At 35.9% G+C, this 17550-nt stretch overlaps 1 protein-coding gene across 1 annotated transcript; it reads right to left on the bottom strand.

The window, feature by feature from the left end:
* Positions 1 to 1368: 1368 nt before the first annotated feature.
* Positions 1369 to 16875, bottom strand: LOC104119365 (probable protein arginine N-methyltransferase 6). The gene is made up of 13 exons (XM_009630855.4): positions 16466 to 16875; positions 15141 to 15206; positions 14903 to 14971; positions 13662 to 13697; positions 10972 to 11037; positions 8970 to 9038; positions 8677 to 8754; positions 7489 to 7567; positions 6448 to 6542; positions 3671 to 3755; positions 3233 to 3438; positions 1901 to 2019; positions 1369 to 1801 (listed from the first exon to the last, which is right to left on the bottom strand). The coding sequence occupies exons 1-13, from the start codon at positions 16766 to 16768 to the stop codon at positions 1759 to 1761; spliced, it is 1314 nt and encodes a 437-aa protein (XP_009629150.1). The 5' UTR covers positions 16769 to 16875; the 3' UTR covers positions 1369 to 1758.
* Positions 16876 to 17550: the final 675 nt, after the last annotated feature.

The following is a 17550-nucleotide window of genomic DNA, read 5'->3' as shown; positions in this document are numbered from 1 at the left end:
AGAAAAAAATAATCTAAAAAGAGCTATAGCAGTTAGAAACTTTTTGTCAAATCAAATATCAAATTGGTCTACCCCTTTGTCCCTCCATGTGTCTTAGCTATCTCTCTAGGTCTCACGATAAAGTGCTTTTTTTGGCTGGAAAAAAGTTCTAAGTAAGAATTTAGTGTAATACCTTAAATTGTTCAAAGAATGTGATATTGACATTTATAAGAATTTAAATCATTGCTTGAATTCTATCATCTCTGATTTCAATTTTCATGGCGTAGAGTATTTCTTCGATAAATTTGTAAAATCTATAAGAACCCCTTTTCAACCCCTAAACTATCTTTGTGCACCTTTATTTTATACACTTCATTACTCTTGTGTTGGTCGTTGCCTTGGAAAACGGCTGATTCTGCAGAGTTATTCTTAATTCGAAAGATAATCACCTTTTCTTTTATTTCGAGTAATAACATGTTAGACCTCACTTGTGGATTACACTGGGTCTGCTATTGTTGTTGCAACGTATAATCCTAGAAAAATTAATACTTGTTCGCAACCGTGAAACAATGTGAAAAGTTTCAATATTTGCTTATTTTCCCAGTATAATACTTCAATATTTGTTTATATAATAACCTAATGGAAATAGAAGCTATATCATTTTTCTTTCTCTCTTTCTCTTATTTAGAAAACATACAATTATTAATGTGGCAGTCAAAGTTGCAGGACATACATGAGATATGGGAAAGCAAGAAGGGTCTCTTCTTCTAAAGCAAGAAACAATAATTAGAGCACATGGGACATATGCCATTCAAATTCATTATATGTCAAAAGACTTACCAAATAAAGCTATTTTGATAATTATTTCATGCAGATAAAGAGGCTTGCATAATTAAGTGGAATGGAGGTGACCTATAAGTGGGACAAGAAGCTTCTTAAGAAAAACAATCTAATCACACTGGATTAGTTGGTTCGTTCATTAGTAGTCAAATTTATCACTAGTAACAACCCGAATATACATGCCATTACCATCCTTAAAAGTAAGTATTAGGCCAAAAAATAGCTTGAGATGGTAAGGGGAAAACCAAGAGGGTATTCTTCTAATTGTTTTGGAAGAACAGGAAGCAAAGCTTTGAACTTTTAACACTGAAATCTTATGCAGTATCGTATAATACAGTCAAGGACAAGGAAACATTTGGCAAGTAAAGAACCCAATCTGTAACACTATGTAAAGAGGGAAATTTTAAAAAAAATATGTGAATCCTTGGGTCAATTACCAGAATGAGTGAAAAACGCACATCTTTAAGAGGCATATAGCATTCTTTCCAAACCAACAAATGAAAGAGAACGAACCAGAAAAGATAAAAGGTAATCTCTCACTCCGGCGGCTGAAAACAAATAATATATCATTTCTTTTCTTTTTTTCTCATATCCAAATGAAGTTAATTTCTGCAAAAATTCTACCACATCAACAGACCAACCCTACATCTACTCTACAAATTACAGCTCAGGGAAAGACCCATATTCTCGCAACATGTTACAAATTTTTCACTTAATACACCTATATGCATATGTCATGAAGTTCTCCCATTCAATGCTTTTAAGTTAAAAAGGCAGTGGAAAATGCCCTGATCTCAATTTAGTTTCCTTACCTAAAGTAGAAGTAGAATAATGAGAAACTGTGCATGAGCACCATAATGGCTGAACTGATTAAGGTACAAACAACTTCACTTCATGAAGACTCGCTAGTCAAACCACAGAAAGCCATATGTAGGTCTACTAACGCATGACTGACTCTTTAACAAATGAACGTCCACCCGATCTGCACGATCAAGAATGCAAAAAGGAATTAAAGTTAACACCAGAAAAGCTGAAAGAAGCTAGATAGTGGGTCTCAATTGAGTTTAGCACTAAAACATACGAATATTCAAGATGGATGTTCATGAATCGAGCATTTTCTTTGCTTTGCGACAGTGTTAGAGAGCCTTCAATAACTTGATCTTGCTCTACGTCCAAGGGCTCATAGAAGTAAACCAATGTCTGCAATTTCATGTCAGAAAATGTAAACCATGAACACATGCACCAATTTCTTCTGAGAAGAGCCGATAGAAAAGTGGGAGATAACCATAATTTCCTTCCAAACAGGATTATCACCATTAGTTTATCAAAAGGGAAAAAAGGCTAAATATATCCCTCTACTTTCGGATATTGTCTACATTTAACTTCCATTATACTATCCGGTCAAATTTACCCCTATCATCAGCAAACTTTTAAAAATTACTTGATTTGTTAAATAATCCAAAATCTCTCAATTTCCTTTTATTTAAATCACTTGTTGTTCTTCTTGCTCCACTATTTTCAGAAATTACTATTGATGTGAATGCTAAAGGTACTAGACTATACAAATTATTCATGGATATTTTTAATTACCGATGCACCCACTTTTCTTGTGATAATGGGTTTGGAATTGATTTAAATTTTATTTATTTTCAACATATACACACCATAGAATTCAGTGGGTCTATTTTTTGTATATTATATGCAATTGATCATCATGTATGTACATGTATATTCGAATATATTTTGTTATAATCTGGTTAGTATAGAGTTCGATCAATTAACTTAAGAGTGTATAATGCGTAGGAATTTAATTAAAGCAAAGTTGAATTCGACAAATGTAAAGTCTCCAAGGAACTTCAACTACTATCACTAAAACTTGCAAAGTCTCCATACCTTTGGTGCAACGAATTCATTAAAGTTGGGATGTTGTAAATACTTTTGGAATTTAGACAAGCTACCTAATTTCTTTCTCTTATTTTTTTTCAATTAAGAAAGCTAATGCCAATTGTTTTGAAAATAGTGGATCAAGAAGAAGAATAAGTGACTTGATTAAAATGATTTGGGAGATTCTGGGCCACCTGACAGACTGAGGAGTAATTTTTAAAAGTTTGTTGATGGTAGGGGTAAATTTGGCTAGATAGTATAACGGTAGGGGTAAATTTTGGCCGGATAGTATAACGGAGGTTAAATGTAGGCAATATCCGAAAGTAGAGGGGTATATTTGGCCCTTTTCCCTTATCAAAATATGAAGTTATTCCATCTAAGAACCAATGTTACTACAACCAAATATCAAAAATTAGACGCAGATTGTTGATTAACCATGAATTCTCACTGTTCTATGCCTAACTTTCATTCCGATTAGCCAAAAAGCAAAGAGTTGAATATTATATTTTTGGGGAAGTATTTACAGGACCTGTTGCCAGTGTGTTGGGGGATCCTCTGGTGCAGTTGACAAGACAAGCGCTTCATTAGGATTGGGACGTTTCTTTCTGTGATTGCCCTCCGAGATGTAACTGGTTGAAGACTGAACAAATGACGGTGGCACACCATTGTTCAAAGGTAATACTGCGGGGCCAGTAAACTCCACATCGAACCAGAAAGCAAAACCATGAAAGGGGGCTGAAACAAAAGAGAATCAGGCCATGCGACCACTTGGTGAACACTAAGTAGAAAAGCACAAATCATCTCTCCCCAACAATTCTAATGAAGAGGAACAAGAAAGATAAATATCAAAACAGATGTAATAAAAGAAAGCCATGAGCTAACAATTTTGCACACACATTCAGAAAATGAAATTTTTTATTGGGGGTGGGGGTGGGGGGAGGGGGCAGGGGGAGGAGAGCAGTTGTACCTCGCATCATTGACTCAAATTTAAATCTGGTTGTGATGGACTCTAATTCCTGAATGGTCACCGTATAGCAGTCCACATGCTTCACCTGCGGTTAAGTTGAAGGGAAATGAGTCCAAAATGAGAAAGACCGATGGTACTGCACTAGTGCATGAGATACAAGAGCTAAAAGAAATAATCGAGCATAAAGCACATAATCCCAGAACATTCTAAATTCCTGAAGATTTTGATATAAATATTGGACCGTACTTGAAATTGCAAACACCCCAATTCTGCCAAAATAACTGTGAAGACTCTAGAACCCAACGCAATTCATACATCATCCATACCACGACCAAAAGCAAGATCCCTTACCTTCTTCACAATCAGTAAGAGCATGCATTACCTTGGCAGTTCTGAAGGACATAATTATCATGCAAACGGACAAGTCACAAACATCAGCTGGTAGAGGAAGTACATGGGTAATTGGAGAATCAAATCATCACTTAAAACATTGTGACAAACATAATAGACATTGCTACATGTGAGTAAATTAAATATCAGATAACAATTAAAAAAAGAATAAAGAAGATCATTCCAGTCACAACTAAACAGTCAAACTGCTCTTAAGATATGTTTTGAAGAGGAAATACCCTGCGGGAGCACCTTTACTATAATGAATCACACCACTGAAAACAACTAAAAACATTTGATTATCTCACTTACATAAAGGAGCTCCACCTCCCTCCCCCCCACAAAAAAAACCTCACAAAAGAGAAGAAAAAGGTTCTGTTTTCCCTTGGGAATGACAACCGTAAGAATAGATGTGGGTGTTTATTTCAAGCAACTAATTTCCATGAACCGTCAGCTGTTTCCTTAATCCCTAATTTTTAGAAGTCACGTCTATAGTCGTACAGCTCCGGAATCTTCATGTTGCGCAACAATTCAACAGAACCTGGATGGAATGGTTGAGCTATGGAGTGACCCTTAATACATGATTATCAACTTAGATTCTACATTTTTTACTTTTCATAGAGAAGCTAAAAAAATTTCAATATAGTTCCTCTTTACCAGGAAGGCATTCCATTCCAATGATCTAATTCATCCCCTCTACTTCTACCCCACCCCCACGCCCCAACCATTAGGGCGAAAATTTTTACAACCAAAAAAAAAAAAGAGCTAGTATTGGTGTATAACACCTCCAAGGCTCAATCAGCAGCAATCTTCCAACTATGAACTCGAGTGCATAGTCCTACTTATCCGGACTTCACATGTTGGGGCAACAATACAATGAGCTAAGATTACAATCCAGCGATCTGCAGAATCCAACAATCCTGCAATCTGCAGAAGTGATCCATAATACTGGTTATGTACTTAGATTATACAATCTTTTCCTTCATATAGCTCCTCTTTACCAGGAAGGCACCACTCTCTTGATCTTATGCATCCGCATCTACAACCCCCCCCCCCCCCCCCCCCCGCGCCAAAAAAAAAAAAGAAACCCGCAGGGTGGAAACCAAAAATTGAAAAAGAAATAGTCAGTATTGGTACAAACACCTCCAGGCCTCAGTCGGGGCATAGTAATAGGGATTTCAAAACTCCTCCCAAAAACACCTAAAGGAAATAGTCAGTAACACCTCCAGGCCTTAGTCAGGGCATAGCCATGGGAGTTTCAATCTTCTAAATATGTAGTGTGAAGTTAGAAACCAACGGAAAAAACTAAAACGGAAGAAACAGAATGGAAAATTGCAACTTAGGTGACTTTTTTTTAATTTTACTCATGATACCTATTTAGGCACATATACCCTTCTATTTACAGCATCCATAACATTTTTTTAAAGAATACGAACTTGCAAATGATTCAGACACAGAAAGTGCAATTTAGCTCCAGAAAAAGGGGGACGAAATGGAGTGCAATTATCCCAGATAGATAACCTGCATGTCCACGTCAACTCCAAAGCACTTTAATGTCAATCAATCTAACTGATAACCATATGTACATCCACAATTAACAGCTTGAGAATAGCATCATCATTTTTACAACTAAAGAGATCTAGCAAAAAGAGTGAAATGAGAGACAACAAATTCCTCAGGGAGAGAAAGAGAGGCTGAATATCTTGTGATTTGGGCAGATATGCATGACGAAGAGAAATGGAAAGAAATGGAAAATGAGAATGGGGAAAAGAGGGGAGAGCAGAGATAGTGTGAAATTTGGAGAAAAGCACAAAAGTTCGGAAAATCTGGCCCTAGTTTATCATAATCATAACAGCAAAGATAGAAATATCACAGCAGCTATTCAATACCAAGAGATCCAAGCTATAAGGTACCAGCTTTCTGACATACACGTACCATGAATCCACTACTGTTGTTTAACTAACTATGATTGGTCGATTCAGTGGAGCAAATCGTAGGAACAATTTCCAGAAAGAAAAAAAATTAAAAAACTAAAATCAAAGAGATACCAAATTTGAAATAAACAAGCAAAATTGACTGAGGTCAGATGTCAGACAGTTTGGTCAGTTAAACTAGTTCCAACTGAACAGAAATCACAGAAGCGATGAGACTGATGCTTCCACAAGAAAATGTACCATCATACAGCACTTCACAAAAATGTGACAGCTCCAGTGACTAGGCATAAAAGCCACGATATAGTAAGTTAAGAGGAACAAGCAATTCAGCGTCTGACACTGATAAATCTTTTGATATGCTTGGGATTAAGAGTAGTTGTTGTCATTGTCGTTTGGCACACATAATAGACAGCAATTTGAAACCCAAAAAGAACCGAACTTGATGGTACTAACCACTTGTGGCCATGTCAAAACATTTTCAACAGTGATTGTCTCCACTGACGGCTCTTCAAATGCACACTGCTTTGCTAACGGCATTATAGCTGACACTGCAAAAAATGGAAGTCCAACTGAATCTAATGGAGAAACCCGTAGAAAGAATCAAAAGCAACATTTGCATTTAGCAACTCATCTTTGTTCTTTTAGGTGTGTTTGCCCCACTCCCACAAAGTTTAAGGTTCACGTTTACTATACAGCTCTCAGCACATGATAGATAACACCTTTCTTTCTATCTTTTTTTTCTTTTTGGTCTGTGTGTGTGAGATCAGTAATGTATCACCTTTACTAGATAAGGAAGGTTAATAGATGAAACAACACTTTCAATGACATTACAAAAATCTAAGAACTGGAGAATCAACTGTATAATCAAAAGATGGTCGAATCCAAATAAAAATGGTATACAAACCAGCAAGTCTGAAGACATTAATATTTAAACAAGTTTAACCACTGTACTCACCAGGAAAGCACACAGCAAAAACTATTCAAGGACTCGACTTCAGTGCAAGCGAGGTGTATTAGTATATTTAGCCACTCAGTGCTACTAACTACTCTATTTTTGTTTCAATAGAAAAAGAAATTCCTTTATCGAGGTTAAGCATATTCGCATCTACGTGGAAATCCAGATGCGTGTCAACGACGGAGAAGAGAAAAATAACTGGAGGATTGAGCAAAGAGATAAGCTTTAAACACAGCTCGATGAATAATGATATAATAAATCAAAACTTTGAATTTTACATGTCAAACTTAATAAAATGACTAAATGTCATACAGAAATCCTATAAGTTATATTAGTTAACATTAGTTATATATCATATAAGGAGAGTGTCATATAACGAAATAAACTACCAGAATTGATCCGCGTTAGGAACCCATAATTCATCCAATAAAATACAAGTGGATCTAATTTGCATTATGAAGAGAAATCACTTCACTATGGCAAGGAAATGTGTAAGTGTAACAACAGATATAATCATGAGTATTACAACATATACTCACTGTCAATTCCATAAACGTTACGCCAGAAATCAACGCTTTCGCCATACCGATCTGGATGTGTCACGGGTGCCATATAGAGCTGCAGAGAGAAGAAACGAATATTAAAATGACTTTCTACTCTTTCATATCATTAAGTGGTGGAAAAGTAAAATGCTATTATAATCATCAGACGGGTCTAGATCCTTGGGACTTGTTCAAGATGAACAATGCAGTACCAATTTTTAAAGAAGTAAAGGATTTTATTCAAAATGCATCAAGAAGATGCATAATTGCATATCAAAGATTAGCTCATATACAACATTTTACACTACCAAGGAGCAGATACAATCCAAAATAATGTCAGGTGCCTGATTTAGCCAACTAAAAAGGTTTAACTAACACCTATCTTTAAGGTCATGATTAGGAGTTGTGATACCATCAAAACATCTGTGATTCCTTTCATTCCAAATACACCAAAAAATACAAGCTGGCACCATTATCCAGACACTATTGATGGATTTCCACCTCTCCATGTACACCAGCCCTCATAGGCTTTCTTTACATTAGCATGACCCAGGCAACATCAGAAATTGAGAAATACATGTTACAGATATCTGCTACACCTACAACGAAGTAGGAGATGACTGACACTCTTTGATTCCATCTGACACGTATAGCACCCATTCAGTGTCTGAATACATCTCCTATGGGTGTCTTGAGTTAAGCATGCTTCGTAGAGGGTGGTTCAGCTAAAGCACTTGACCTTAGTGGGAAGTTTAGTCTTCCAGATGAGCTTCCATGGCCATTTTATCAATCAGGTCTTTGTTGGACATAGATGAGAGGAACCTTCCTTAGAATATGAATATGTTCCAAGAGCTTATCTCATCTTATTCTAAATGAATAGACCACCATTTATAATACAACTGCTTCATATTATGTCTTGGCAATGCAAGTATCAGCATGTGTTTTCTTCAATGAGTAAAATTATGAAGCAGATGTTAAGAGAGTGGATTTTTTTTGAATAACTACAGAATATCTGAGTCTTTGCCGCATAACTACAAATAGCTGAACCTAAATTCTAATAATACAAATACACTATTCGCTCAAAAAAAAGAAGCAAAAGGAGGATAGTACACACACACACACACACAGAGGATAACTCCCAACAAATTTCCAAGCTCACATAAATTAGGAATGGAGTATGACTACCGTTGCAATTGACGGAAGAATAAGACCTCCAGGTTTCAGCCAGCGGTCTCTAGCAGTAATAACACTCCCCAGCATGCTCTGCAAGGTACGACAAGCATAATACATGTGGCGTAAGAAACACAAAAGTTTAAGAAGTCATGGACTCACACACAATACATTTAAAAGGTAACACCACGTCAAACTAGACGTAGGTGCTCCTCAGTGCCAAGTCAGCCTTCCTCCATAAGAGAAGCATTTTTTCACAAAAAGACTACAAGAGAAGCATTTTAATGCAACTGTCTATCCATTATTACCTCATAAAGAAGCATGTAACCCATCCATTCTGATACTATAACATCAACTTCTTCATCAATTTCAACATCCTGAACTAACCGAAAAGTATGATATGATCATTAGTCACCACAGTCAAATCTTATAAGAACAAGAGTTTTATTCATCCATAACAAGGAGATTCAATTATAACAAAGTTAAAAATGTCAACTTTTCCATTTATGACAATTATGGAATTTCAGAGGTACTGAGAACAATACATCTTCTCTCTTTTTAAATGCTTGAAAGCAATGTTTGAGGGGCATTGGCATCAAGTAGTAACTTAATGCCACTGAATATCAACACCTATTCACTTCTCCCCTAGGTTCTTCCTCTTTATCTCTGACTTCATGAAATGGGAAGATTAATGATTCTAGGACCTGGTACAGCTAAAATGTCAGTCTACGGGATGCTAGTTCATAGAAAGCTCTCTTTTCATATCACCCAAGATTTGAAGCATATTTTAATGGCTGTTGGTTAGAGATAGATCTTTAGTGATTTTGTTATTTTGCAGTCAATTTACAAGAAGTTATCCATACATCTTCACCCAAGTAAATAAATGTGTCACTAATACTACTTCACTTTTACTACATATTTAAGAAGCCAGTCACAGAGGTTTTCTTATTTTTGAAAAGAACATAGAAGCTTTCTTATTGTTTAGTAATTTGGATAAATGATTGCTGACAGGGTACAGCTCATAGAACACCTACTAGGGTTACGCAATCCCCAAGAAACTCATGCATTTAGCACACACAGCTCATATCGCCTAGTCCAAATACCTACAATTCAAAGAGAAAATATAAAATGGACCAACTTGCAATAACATTAATCAAATTTTGCAGTCACGCCTTTTTACCCGTCCAATTCTTTCCCACTGTTTCGCACTTCTCACTTACTTCACAAGTTCAAGGCCTTGAATTTTAACTTTTACTGCATTTCCTAATACTCATCTTTGAATCACCAAAAGAAAAGAAAAAAAAAGAGAGGAGAAAATAACTACAAAAGTGGAGTAGTTAAAGGGTGTGAAGGATGAGTAATTTTGTTAAAAATCATCGCATCAAAACTAAAAATGTATAAAGTAGTATTAGGGCCATTTTGCTTTTGATAGTCAAAAACTCATTGCAGTTCAGGTTTTCCAAAGAGATGTACTGATAATTTATAAAAGCTGACTATTTTCATCTGTTAACTAACTTCAATTGTAATTAAAAAAACTGATTTAATCAAAAAACTTTAATTTAAAAGGTCAAACCAAAAACAGCGCTACTAGTTTCTATCAGCTTAAACTTTTGGAAGTGAAAAACTTTGCCATGTTTGAGATGAATGCCTACTTTCTAACATTTTGGCGCTGAAAGAGCAACATTTAGGTTCAATGTGACAAAATATTTCAATCGCATTCGAGTCTAAATAGCTAATTCACTGGCATCATCAATACAGGGCATCACGCTGCAGCTTTCAGAAAACTATTTCCACAAGACGTAACCAGAATCTCTGCAGACCATACCAATCAAGACTCTAGGTAAAAGCTCCGGAACCGAGGGATTTCCTTGCTCAAAATGAATTTAAAGCCAAACTTCATTCATATTCCATTAAGCAAATAGCCATGATCTAGTCACCCTTTGGTTCAACAAGTTACCAAGCTATTCTCAATAAGGAATTTGATTTTTCCTGAAGAACTAAGTCCCTGTCACCTCTTATCTACAAGTATAAAACAGCATAAACAGGTGGAAGAATTCTGAATATGCCAGATCAAGCAATGCTTGATCTTAGAGCCCAAAATAAACACTTGAGTATGATAAATTGATTAAAGGTTTTGCCTATGACCTGGCAATTCTTTCACATACAAGCGAAGTGAATGTTAAGGATCTTCACTTCCCTCAAGAAAAGCATTTTAATCAAGTTAAGCAACAGAAGTAGCCAATCTTCTAAGGGTGAATAACATCCACTCTAAGTAGCCAAAACAAGGGAAATGTTTAGACTGGAACATACCTCGACCCGCCCATGCAAAACAATAACTTTGTCAGATAGGTTGTTTGCCTTCACAATTTCATTTGCCTGGACAACCACAAAAAAGGGATGTAAATGAGGTTTGAGTTGAAATATTTCACATAGTTCCTAACAATCAACAAAAAATATTTCGCATAGTTCCTGTAGAAAAAAACAGTGGAAGAGATCTTTAGAATGTCCAGCTACTAGGGTGTTTCCTTCATATATTATGGTTTAATAATGTTTTACACGTGTTCTAAAAGAGGAAAGGATAGAAACTTGCAGGAATCTCTCCAGTTCATCCTAATTGGCATCGTTGAAAGTCAAGAAAATAACGTAATAATATTTTTAGAATTATCTAAATTTACGGAACTTGAGGAGAGAGTATTATCTAGAATTTTCATAAGATATCCCAAAATATTTTGTACTTAAACACTGGAAAATATTATTAATTACCTTGTTGTACATAGGCTCAGAAGAGCATGACTCTTATATAAGAAACCTCTATATCCCCAAAACCCAAAATTAAGCACGACAACAAGACAAATTCTCTCATTTCCTCTCTTATTTTCACACGGTATCAAAATCTGTCTTTGTAGTGGTATTTTTAAGAGCAAAAACCACAAAAAGCGACAAAGGTCCATAGGAGAAAAGACCTCTGCTATCCCTCAAAACTCAGCCTTCTACCTTCATGCTTTCTGCCCCTCTTCCTTCAGCACAGCCAACTTTAGTGCATAACCCTAACTCCAGTGGATACTGGATACCCATGTTATCCTGGGGCCCTCCTTGGCCCAAGAGACATTTTTTTCCTTCATCCTCCTTTACCCAAGGAGAAATCGGCAAAATAAGCGACAGCAGCAACCTCATCCGACACTGTGGCAGCCCTATGTCTAACTAAGTTTATTTTCTTCTTTCTTCTTGATCTTTGTTGTCATCTTCATCTGGCCATCAGTTTGGTTTCAACTTCGCGTTTAAAGTACCTGCCAGACTTTGATCAGATTTTTACCGTACCAGCAGCAGCAGCATGTCAGATTGACACCGATCTGGTGAAGAAAACGAAGAATCAACATAACTCGGTAACATACCCCAATTGACACAACAAAGATGGTTTGGAGTAACAAATGATTTCTGCCAATGAATATCTGTTTGCTTCCTGTTTTTTATAAGTAAATATTTGATTGATTGCTTGTGGAATGCAATGGTCGCTCCTGAGCTAATCTGAGGAAGTATTGGAGGCAGGCCAAAGTAAGGTACGGTTGTTTCTATGCTTGTGTTTATAGGAAATAGGCTGCCTTTGCCGGGTTGAGTTGCTAAGTCATGCATCTAAAACTCTGTCAAATTACTGAATTTGCAATACGAGCTAGGATGTCCTAGAATGATTCACAAACCTATGCATATTCAAGCATATTTCGCAAGTGAATTACCCCATTGCACTTTTTTTTTTATGTAAGGTAAAGTTTATTGATCTATTTCAGTGAAAGCTGGAAAAGAGTACATCCAAATTTCCAAATAGAACATCACAGAGAGTGTAATGAACTAATAAATCCAACATGGCTTCAAGCTGAATTACCCCACTGTACTTCTGTCAAAAGCACTTCGTTCCGTACCTTAATTGCCAATCCATTCTCTTCAACTCATACGTGACACCTATCCCTCTACCTGTTCTCAGGTTTCCAACCATTAGTCCTCCCATAGAAACAGTTTTTTCATTTTTCCATGAAACTCATGTTTGTTTCATCCTACCAACATGTAAAAACTGAAAATAAACACTTCTTCCTTAAGTAATCTTTGGCCAACTACATAGTGCACAATTTGCCTTCAGTGCGGCAACTGGAAGTTCTTTAGAGAACTTATCACCATGTTAGATATTGAATGTTTTGCAAGCTCTTTAACTTGATAAGCAATGAGTTAAACCATGAGCGTTTGAAATCTTTAAGTAGTAGGACCACATCATAAACCATCATTGTCGTCAGTTGCCTCACTACAAGCAGTTCTTTAGAAATTTATCAAATATAAGGTTAAGTTAAAAAAAGGAGTATTCGAAGTTTCTGCAAGCCTAGTAAATGATGCACTACATCATAAGCACCATAATGGAGCAGTCGATTCTCCCAGAACTCATCAACCATATAAAATGTGCATGGAAACATAACTGTGAGCTCTGTGAAAACTAATTTGTAGCATGAATGGACTTAGATGGATTATGCCTGTCTACAAATGACCTTCTAAGGTGCTGGAATAATGAGAGAGGTAGTGTCAGACAAAAGAAATGATGGAACATGACCCAGCTTTCATATGGTGGACTGTTTGGAAGGAAAGAAGTGCAGGTGCTTTGAAGATAGATGCAACTCAGTTCAGATGATAAAGATGAATTCTATACTGGTATTTCATTTTTGGCGTAAAGAGAACTATGTAAATGAAGCTGAAAAGCTGAATCTATGCTAGATTTCATAGAATCCTTGTAAGATGAACAAGGACATATTTTTGTTCTTATTGAAACTGTAAATATAGCTACCAACACAGCCTTTGTGCTGCTGATTTATATAATGTCATCTCTCAAAAAGAAAATAGGAAAAAAAAAAGGAAAGAAACATTACTCGCTCATCATAGAATCTAAATGCTAAAATAAATAGAACAAGCTTCAGTGGACATCTTTTTTTTAATGGACATCTTCAATAACAAAAGAAAACAAGTACCTGGACAGCTATATCACTTGCATCAACAGCATACACCTGGATAAAAGAACATCTGCCTGATAAGTATTATATCTGGAATATCCAAATTAAAGGAAATACCAATGAAGCAAACAAAAAGTTCGCTTTGCATCAAGAGCTCATTTGGCCCACCAAAAACCAGCGTAGCAAGAAAGTAAAACACATCATAGATGCGACATTATTTTGAAAAAGGATAAAAAACACAGATCTCCCAAAGCGATGGCAACGCAATGAACAATCAAAAACTTTGTCATAGCTGTTTTTCTGCAAGAAGGCTGGGGAAACAATCAATCATATATTTTATCACCATGATCGGATGAATAATTCCCGGGTATTCATTCTTCTGCATTGGTGTATAAAAGTCAATGCCTTCAACAATCCAGGATCACATGTTTGGTAGAAATAAAAATCTTGGATGACTCTCCCAGGATCCTTTTTTTTTTTTGGGAGCATTTGATAGGAGAAAAGCGACTAGCCTTACAAGGAAGAAGGTTCACCAAAGCATAGATTTAACCATTTGCTCAAGCTTTAAACTATGGAGCAAGGACAAGTAAATTCCATCTTCTCTTGACTTGTGACTTTCAGGATGAGCTAAGCTTGTACAGATGGATGGTTTTGAATATGGCATATTTTTTTGATAATGGTAACATGTATATTAATAAATAAAACAGCACTAGAGCAGTGCCAAGTCATATTTACAAGGAAAACAAAAACCAGCTATGACAACCTAAGATTATAGTGCACCTATCAGGTCTACTAAAGATTCTGCCTGAATAAGGCATATACTATCCTGCTTTTGTATATTCTTGCATATCCCGATTTTTACAAGCTTTGGCATCTCGTTGGTGCCCGGTAAATGGAATTCACACTGTTATGTACCAAGATAAAGAGTGTGCATACTATGAAGATACAGAAAGTGTTGACTGCAATCTAGCATAGGCATCTACATCCGGTAAATATTCCAGTGACAAATACGGAACATGTCACAATTTTCATGTTGCCTACTTTTTCTACTTCTACTATTTAGAAATGTATTACAATCCAGGGTGAGTTTGTATATTGTATACATAGACAAGTTCATACATTTCCTCAAAAGTTAAGAGATACGGAATTTTTTTATGGAAAAAGGAGAAAAAAATGAGCCATGGAAATAACAACTCCATCGGGTAAAATGAACTCAGATTGATGAAGTTTCAGCTAAAAAGGACTTAAAGATATCTTACTCGTCTTGCACCTGCCTGAGCACAAAATATAGATAGGATACCAGTGCCACATCCAACATCAACAACAACCTGGAAAATGTAAATTCAATTATACTGTAGGTATAGACAGGAACTCTGTAATGAAACCATAAAACAGGTAAAGAATCGTGCAAGGCTTAGGTAGCAATACAATGTGAGATCTGATAAATTTTAGGAATATCATCTGGTGCACAAGGAACTATTCGGATAGTCGGCTTACTTTTCCAGCAATGTAGTTTTGATGCTGAAAAATTGCATTCCTATAACTTTCAGTCCGCGCACGATCCTGTAAATTCCAGCCATAAATTAATATGTCCTTTATGCATCTAAATATATTTGAAAGCATAAACACAATGGAAAAGGGCAATAGACAATCAAGTGCAAGTAAAATAATTAAATTGCCTAAAAGACAAGGAGTAAAATGATTTTTCAACACAATTCAAAATATGTGATCTAGCCTGGAAAAGATAACATTTTTTCAGCGATGGTAAGCCAAGAAGTTATGATATATCCAAGGCATGCTATAAATCTCCAACTTACTACTTAAACTTCTGCTGCTCTGCAAAGTAATACTACCCTCTTGCAATTTAGATGACACTCTATTTAGGAGTATCCCAAAATATTTAGCAGTATTCCTTTTTTATATAACTTTCACAATTTTCAGGAATTCAAATTTTTGAACTTTAGTATGATGTTTCTTTATCAAACTATCCATTAACTTGATATTTTCTCCGACTATCAATAGTATAATATACAATTCAAATTAGCATATTAAACTACTTTCCAAGTCAGTTACTATCATATAAAATGAGACAGGAGGACTATAAAGTTTGAATTACACTATACAGCTCCATTTAGTGTTCAATACTCGAGTGATGCATATAGCCAAGTAATTCGATAACTCTTTAAGTTCCCGCAGTAAACTTCCTAAAGAACTGATTTTTATGAATATATATATATATATATATATATATATATATATATATATATATATATATATGTGGGGACATGTATAGCTGTATGCATGCCAACCAGTCTAACATGTATACCCAATTAATCCTATAACTCTGTAACTTCAACTCCTCAGGCTTACACTCCCTAAAAGCTAATTCTTGGGATGTGTATACATGCCAAACCAGTCTAGCATGTACAGCCACTCCGAAAGCACTCTTCCATTAAAACCATCTTATTTTAGTTATGTGTTACATCTAGTTCTCAATGCTGCGAGGAAATTAACACTCAACCATCAATGTACTTTAACCTGTTATAGCATGTTGCCTTTGCTTCCCATTTATTTTTAGGTAACTACCATTAACCCTTATTATATAAGTTTACCTACAATTACCGTTTAGGTGACCCAATTGTGTAAATAATTTTTACACCGTCAGTTCATAAAACTTAAACTCATTTGAAATATGTATAATACTGTCAAACCTCTTTATAACATAAATAAATCGGTTCCAAGGAAAACTTAACCCTTATAGTGAAATGTTATTATAGAGGAGATCCGCAATGTAACAACGAGATCTTTTTAAAAAATGGTACCTTAATCATTTCTTCGTGAATGCCAACATGAGCGTATGAGTTGAAATACGCCGTATCAAACTCTGTACAAGGAGGTGTAGGTTTTTCCCTTTCCTCCTCCTCGTATTCGTTCTGTTGCTGATGTTGTTGCCATTGAACAACCCTAGGAGCACCGTCGCTACCAGTAACGCCGCTTCTACGGCCACGTGACCTGCCGCGGCTGACCCTACGTACTCGATGACCGCTTGAGATTCCGGCGGCGGAAGAGACGGCGCCGTCGTGGTGGTAGCCGTTTGTGTAACTGCCGTCTGTTGGTTGGAACATTTTTTGTCCCCGCGAGCTCCTCTGAGTTTCAGTCTATCACTCTCTGTCCCACCGGCCGAAGCTATAATATTAAGACAGAACAGAAAGAGAATGAGAAGGGCCAACTCGTGCGTTTGAATGAGGAAAAAGGTTCAAATTTACCCTTGTATTATCCAGAATTGTTACTTTTGGTCCATAAATGATTTTGCCAATAGCAAATTATCTCGAACTTATCATTGTCAATGTGAAATAAGTAAACTTTACATGTCCAATTTTTCGGAAAACCAATTTACCTCTTAAATTTTGACGACGGTTTAAGATTACCTTAAAATTGACAAGACTTATTCCTAATGAAAGAGATAAAATTACTTTTGTTATAAAATAAAAACTGTAAAGTAAATAAATTAAAGACAAGTACAGAGAAACTAAAATATTATTCAACTTCAATCTTATGTACATAATGAACTGAAAACTCTTCTATTTATAGAAGAAAGGAAACAGTTGCGAGTCTTTTCAAGAAGCAATTGCAAGGCTTTTCAATAAGCAGCTGCGAGACTTTTCTTGAGCTGTTTGTAAGTTGTCTGCATGAGTTACTCATAACTTGTATGTTTAATAAAAAGCTTATGCAAATTATTTTATTGAGTTGCTTGCAACCTGCCTACATCAGCTGCTTGTAGATAAACTTAAATAGAGTATTAAACGGATAATCTTCTTCAGGAAGATTATCTATAGTGGAGTAATAAATGGACATCCATAATATAATATTTTCATAACACTCCCCCTTGGATGTTCATTAAAAGATA

The sequence above is a fragment of the Nicotiana tomentosiformis genome, chromosome 4, assembly GCF_000390325.3.
Source record: "Nicotiana tomentosiformis chromosome 4, ASM39032v3, whole genome shotgun sequence".
Lineage (NCBI taxonomy): Eukaryota > Viridiplantae > Streptophyta > Magnoliopsida > Solanales > Solanaceae > Nicotiana > Nicotiana tomentosiformis.
Note: the sequence above shows the minus strand (reverse complement) of the source record. Positions and strands in the feature narration are given on the sequence as shown.

Excerpts from the sequence above, each read along its gene's own strand:
- LOC104119365 (XM_009630855.4), bottom strand. The coding sequence starts at position 16,768 with ATGTTCCAACCAACAGACGGCAGTTACACAAACGGCTACCACCACGAC. Across the intron at positions 13,698-14,902 it reads CTCAGGCAGGTGCAAGACGA|GTGTATGCTGTTGATGCAAG; the intron begins GTAAGATATCTT and ends TCTTTTATCCAG. Across the intron at positions 7,568-8,676 it reads TTCTTCCGTCAATTGCAACG|CTCTATATGGCACCCGTGAC; the intron begins GTAGTCATACTC and ends TTCTCTCTGCAG.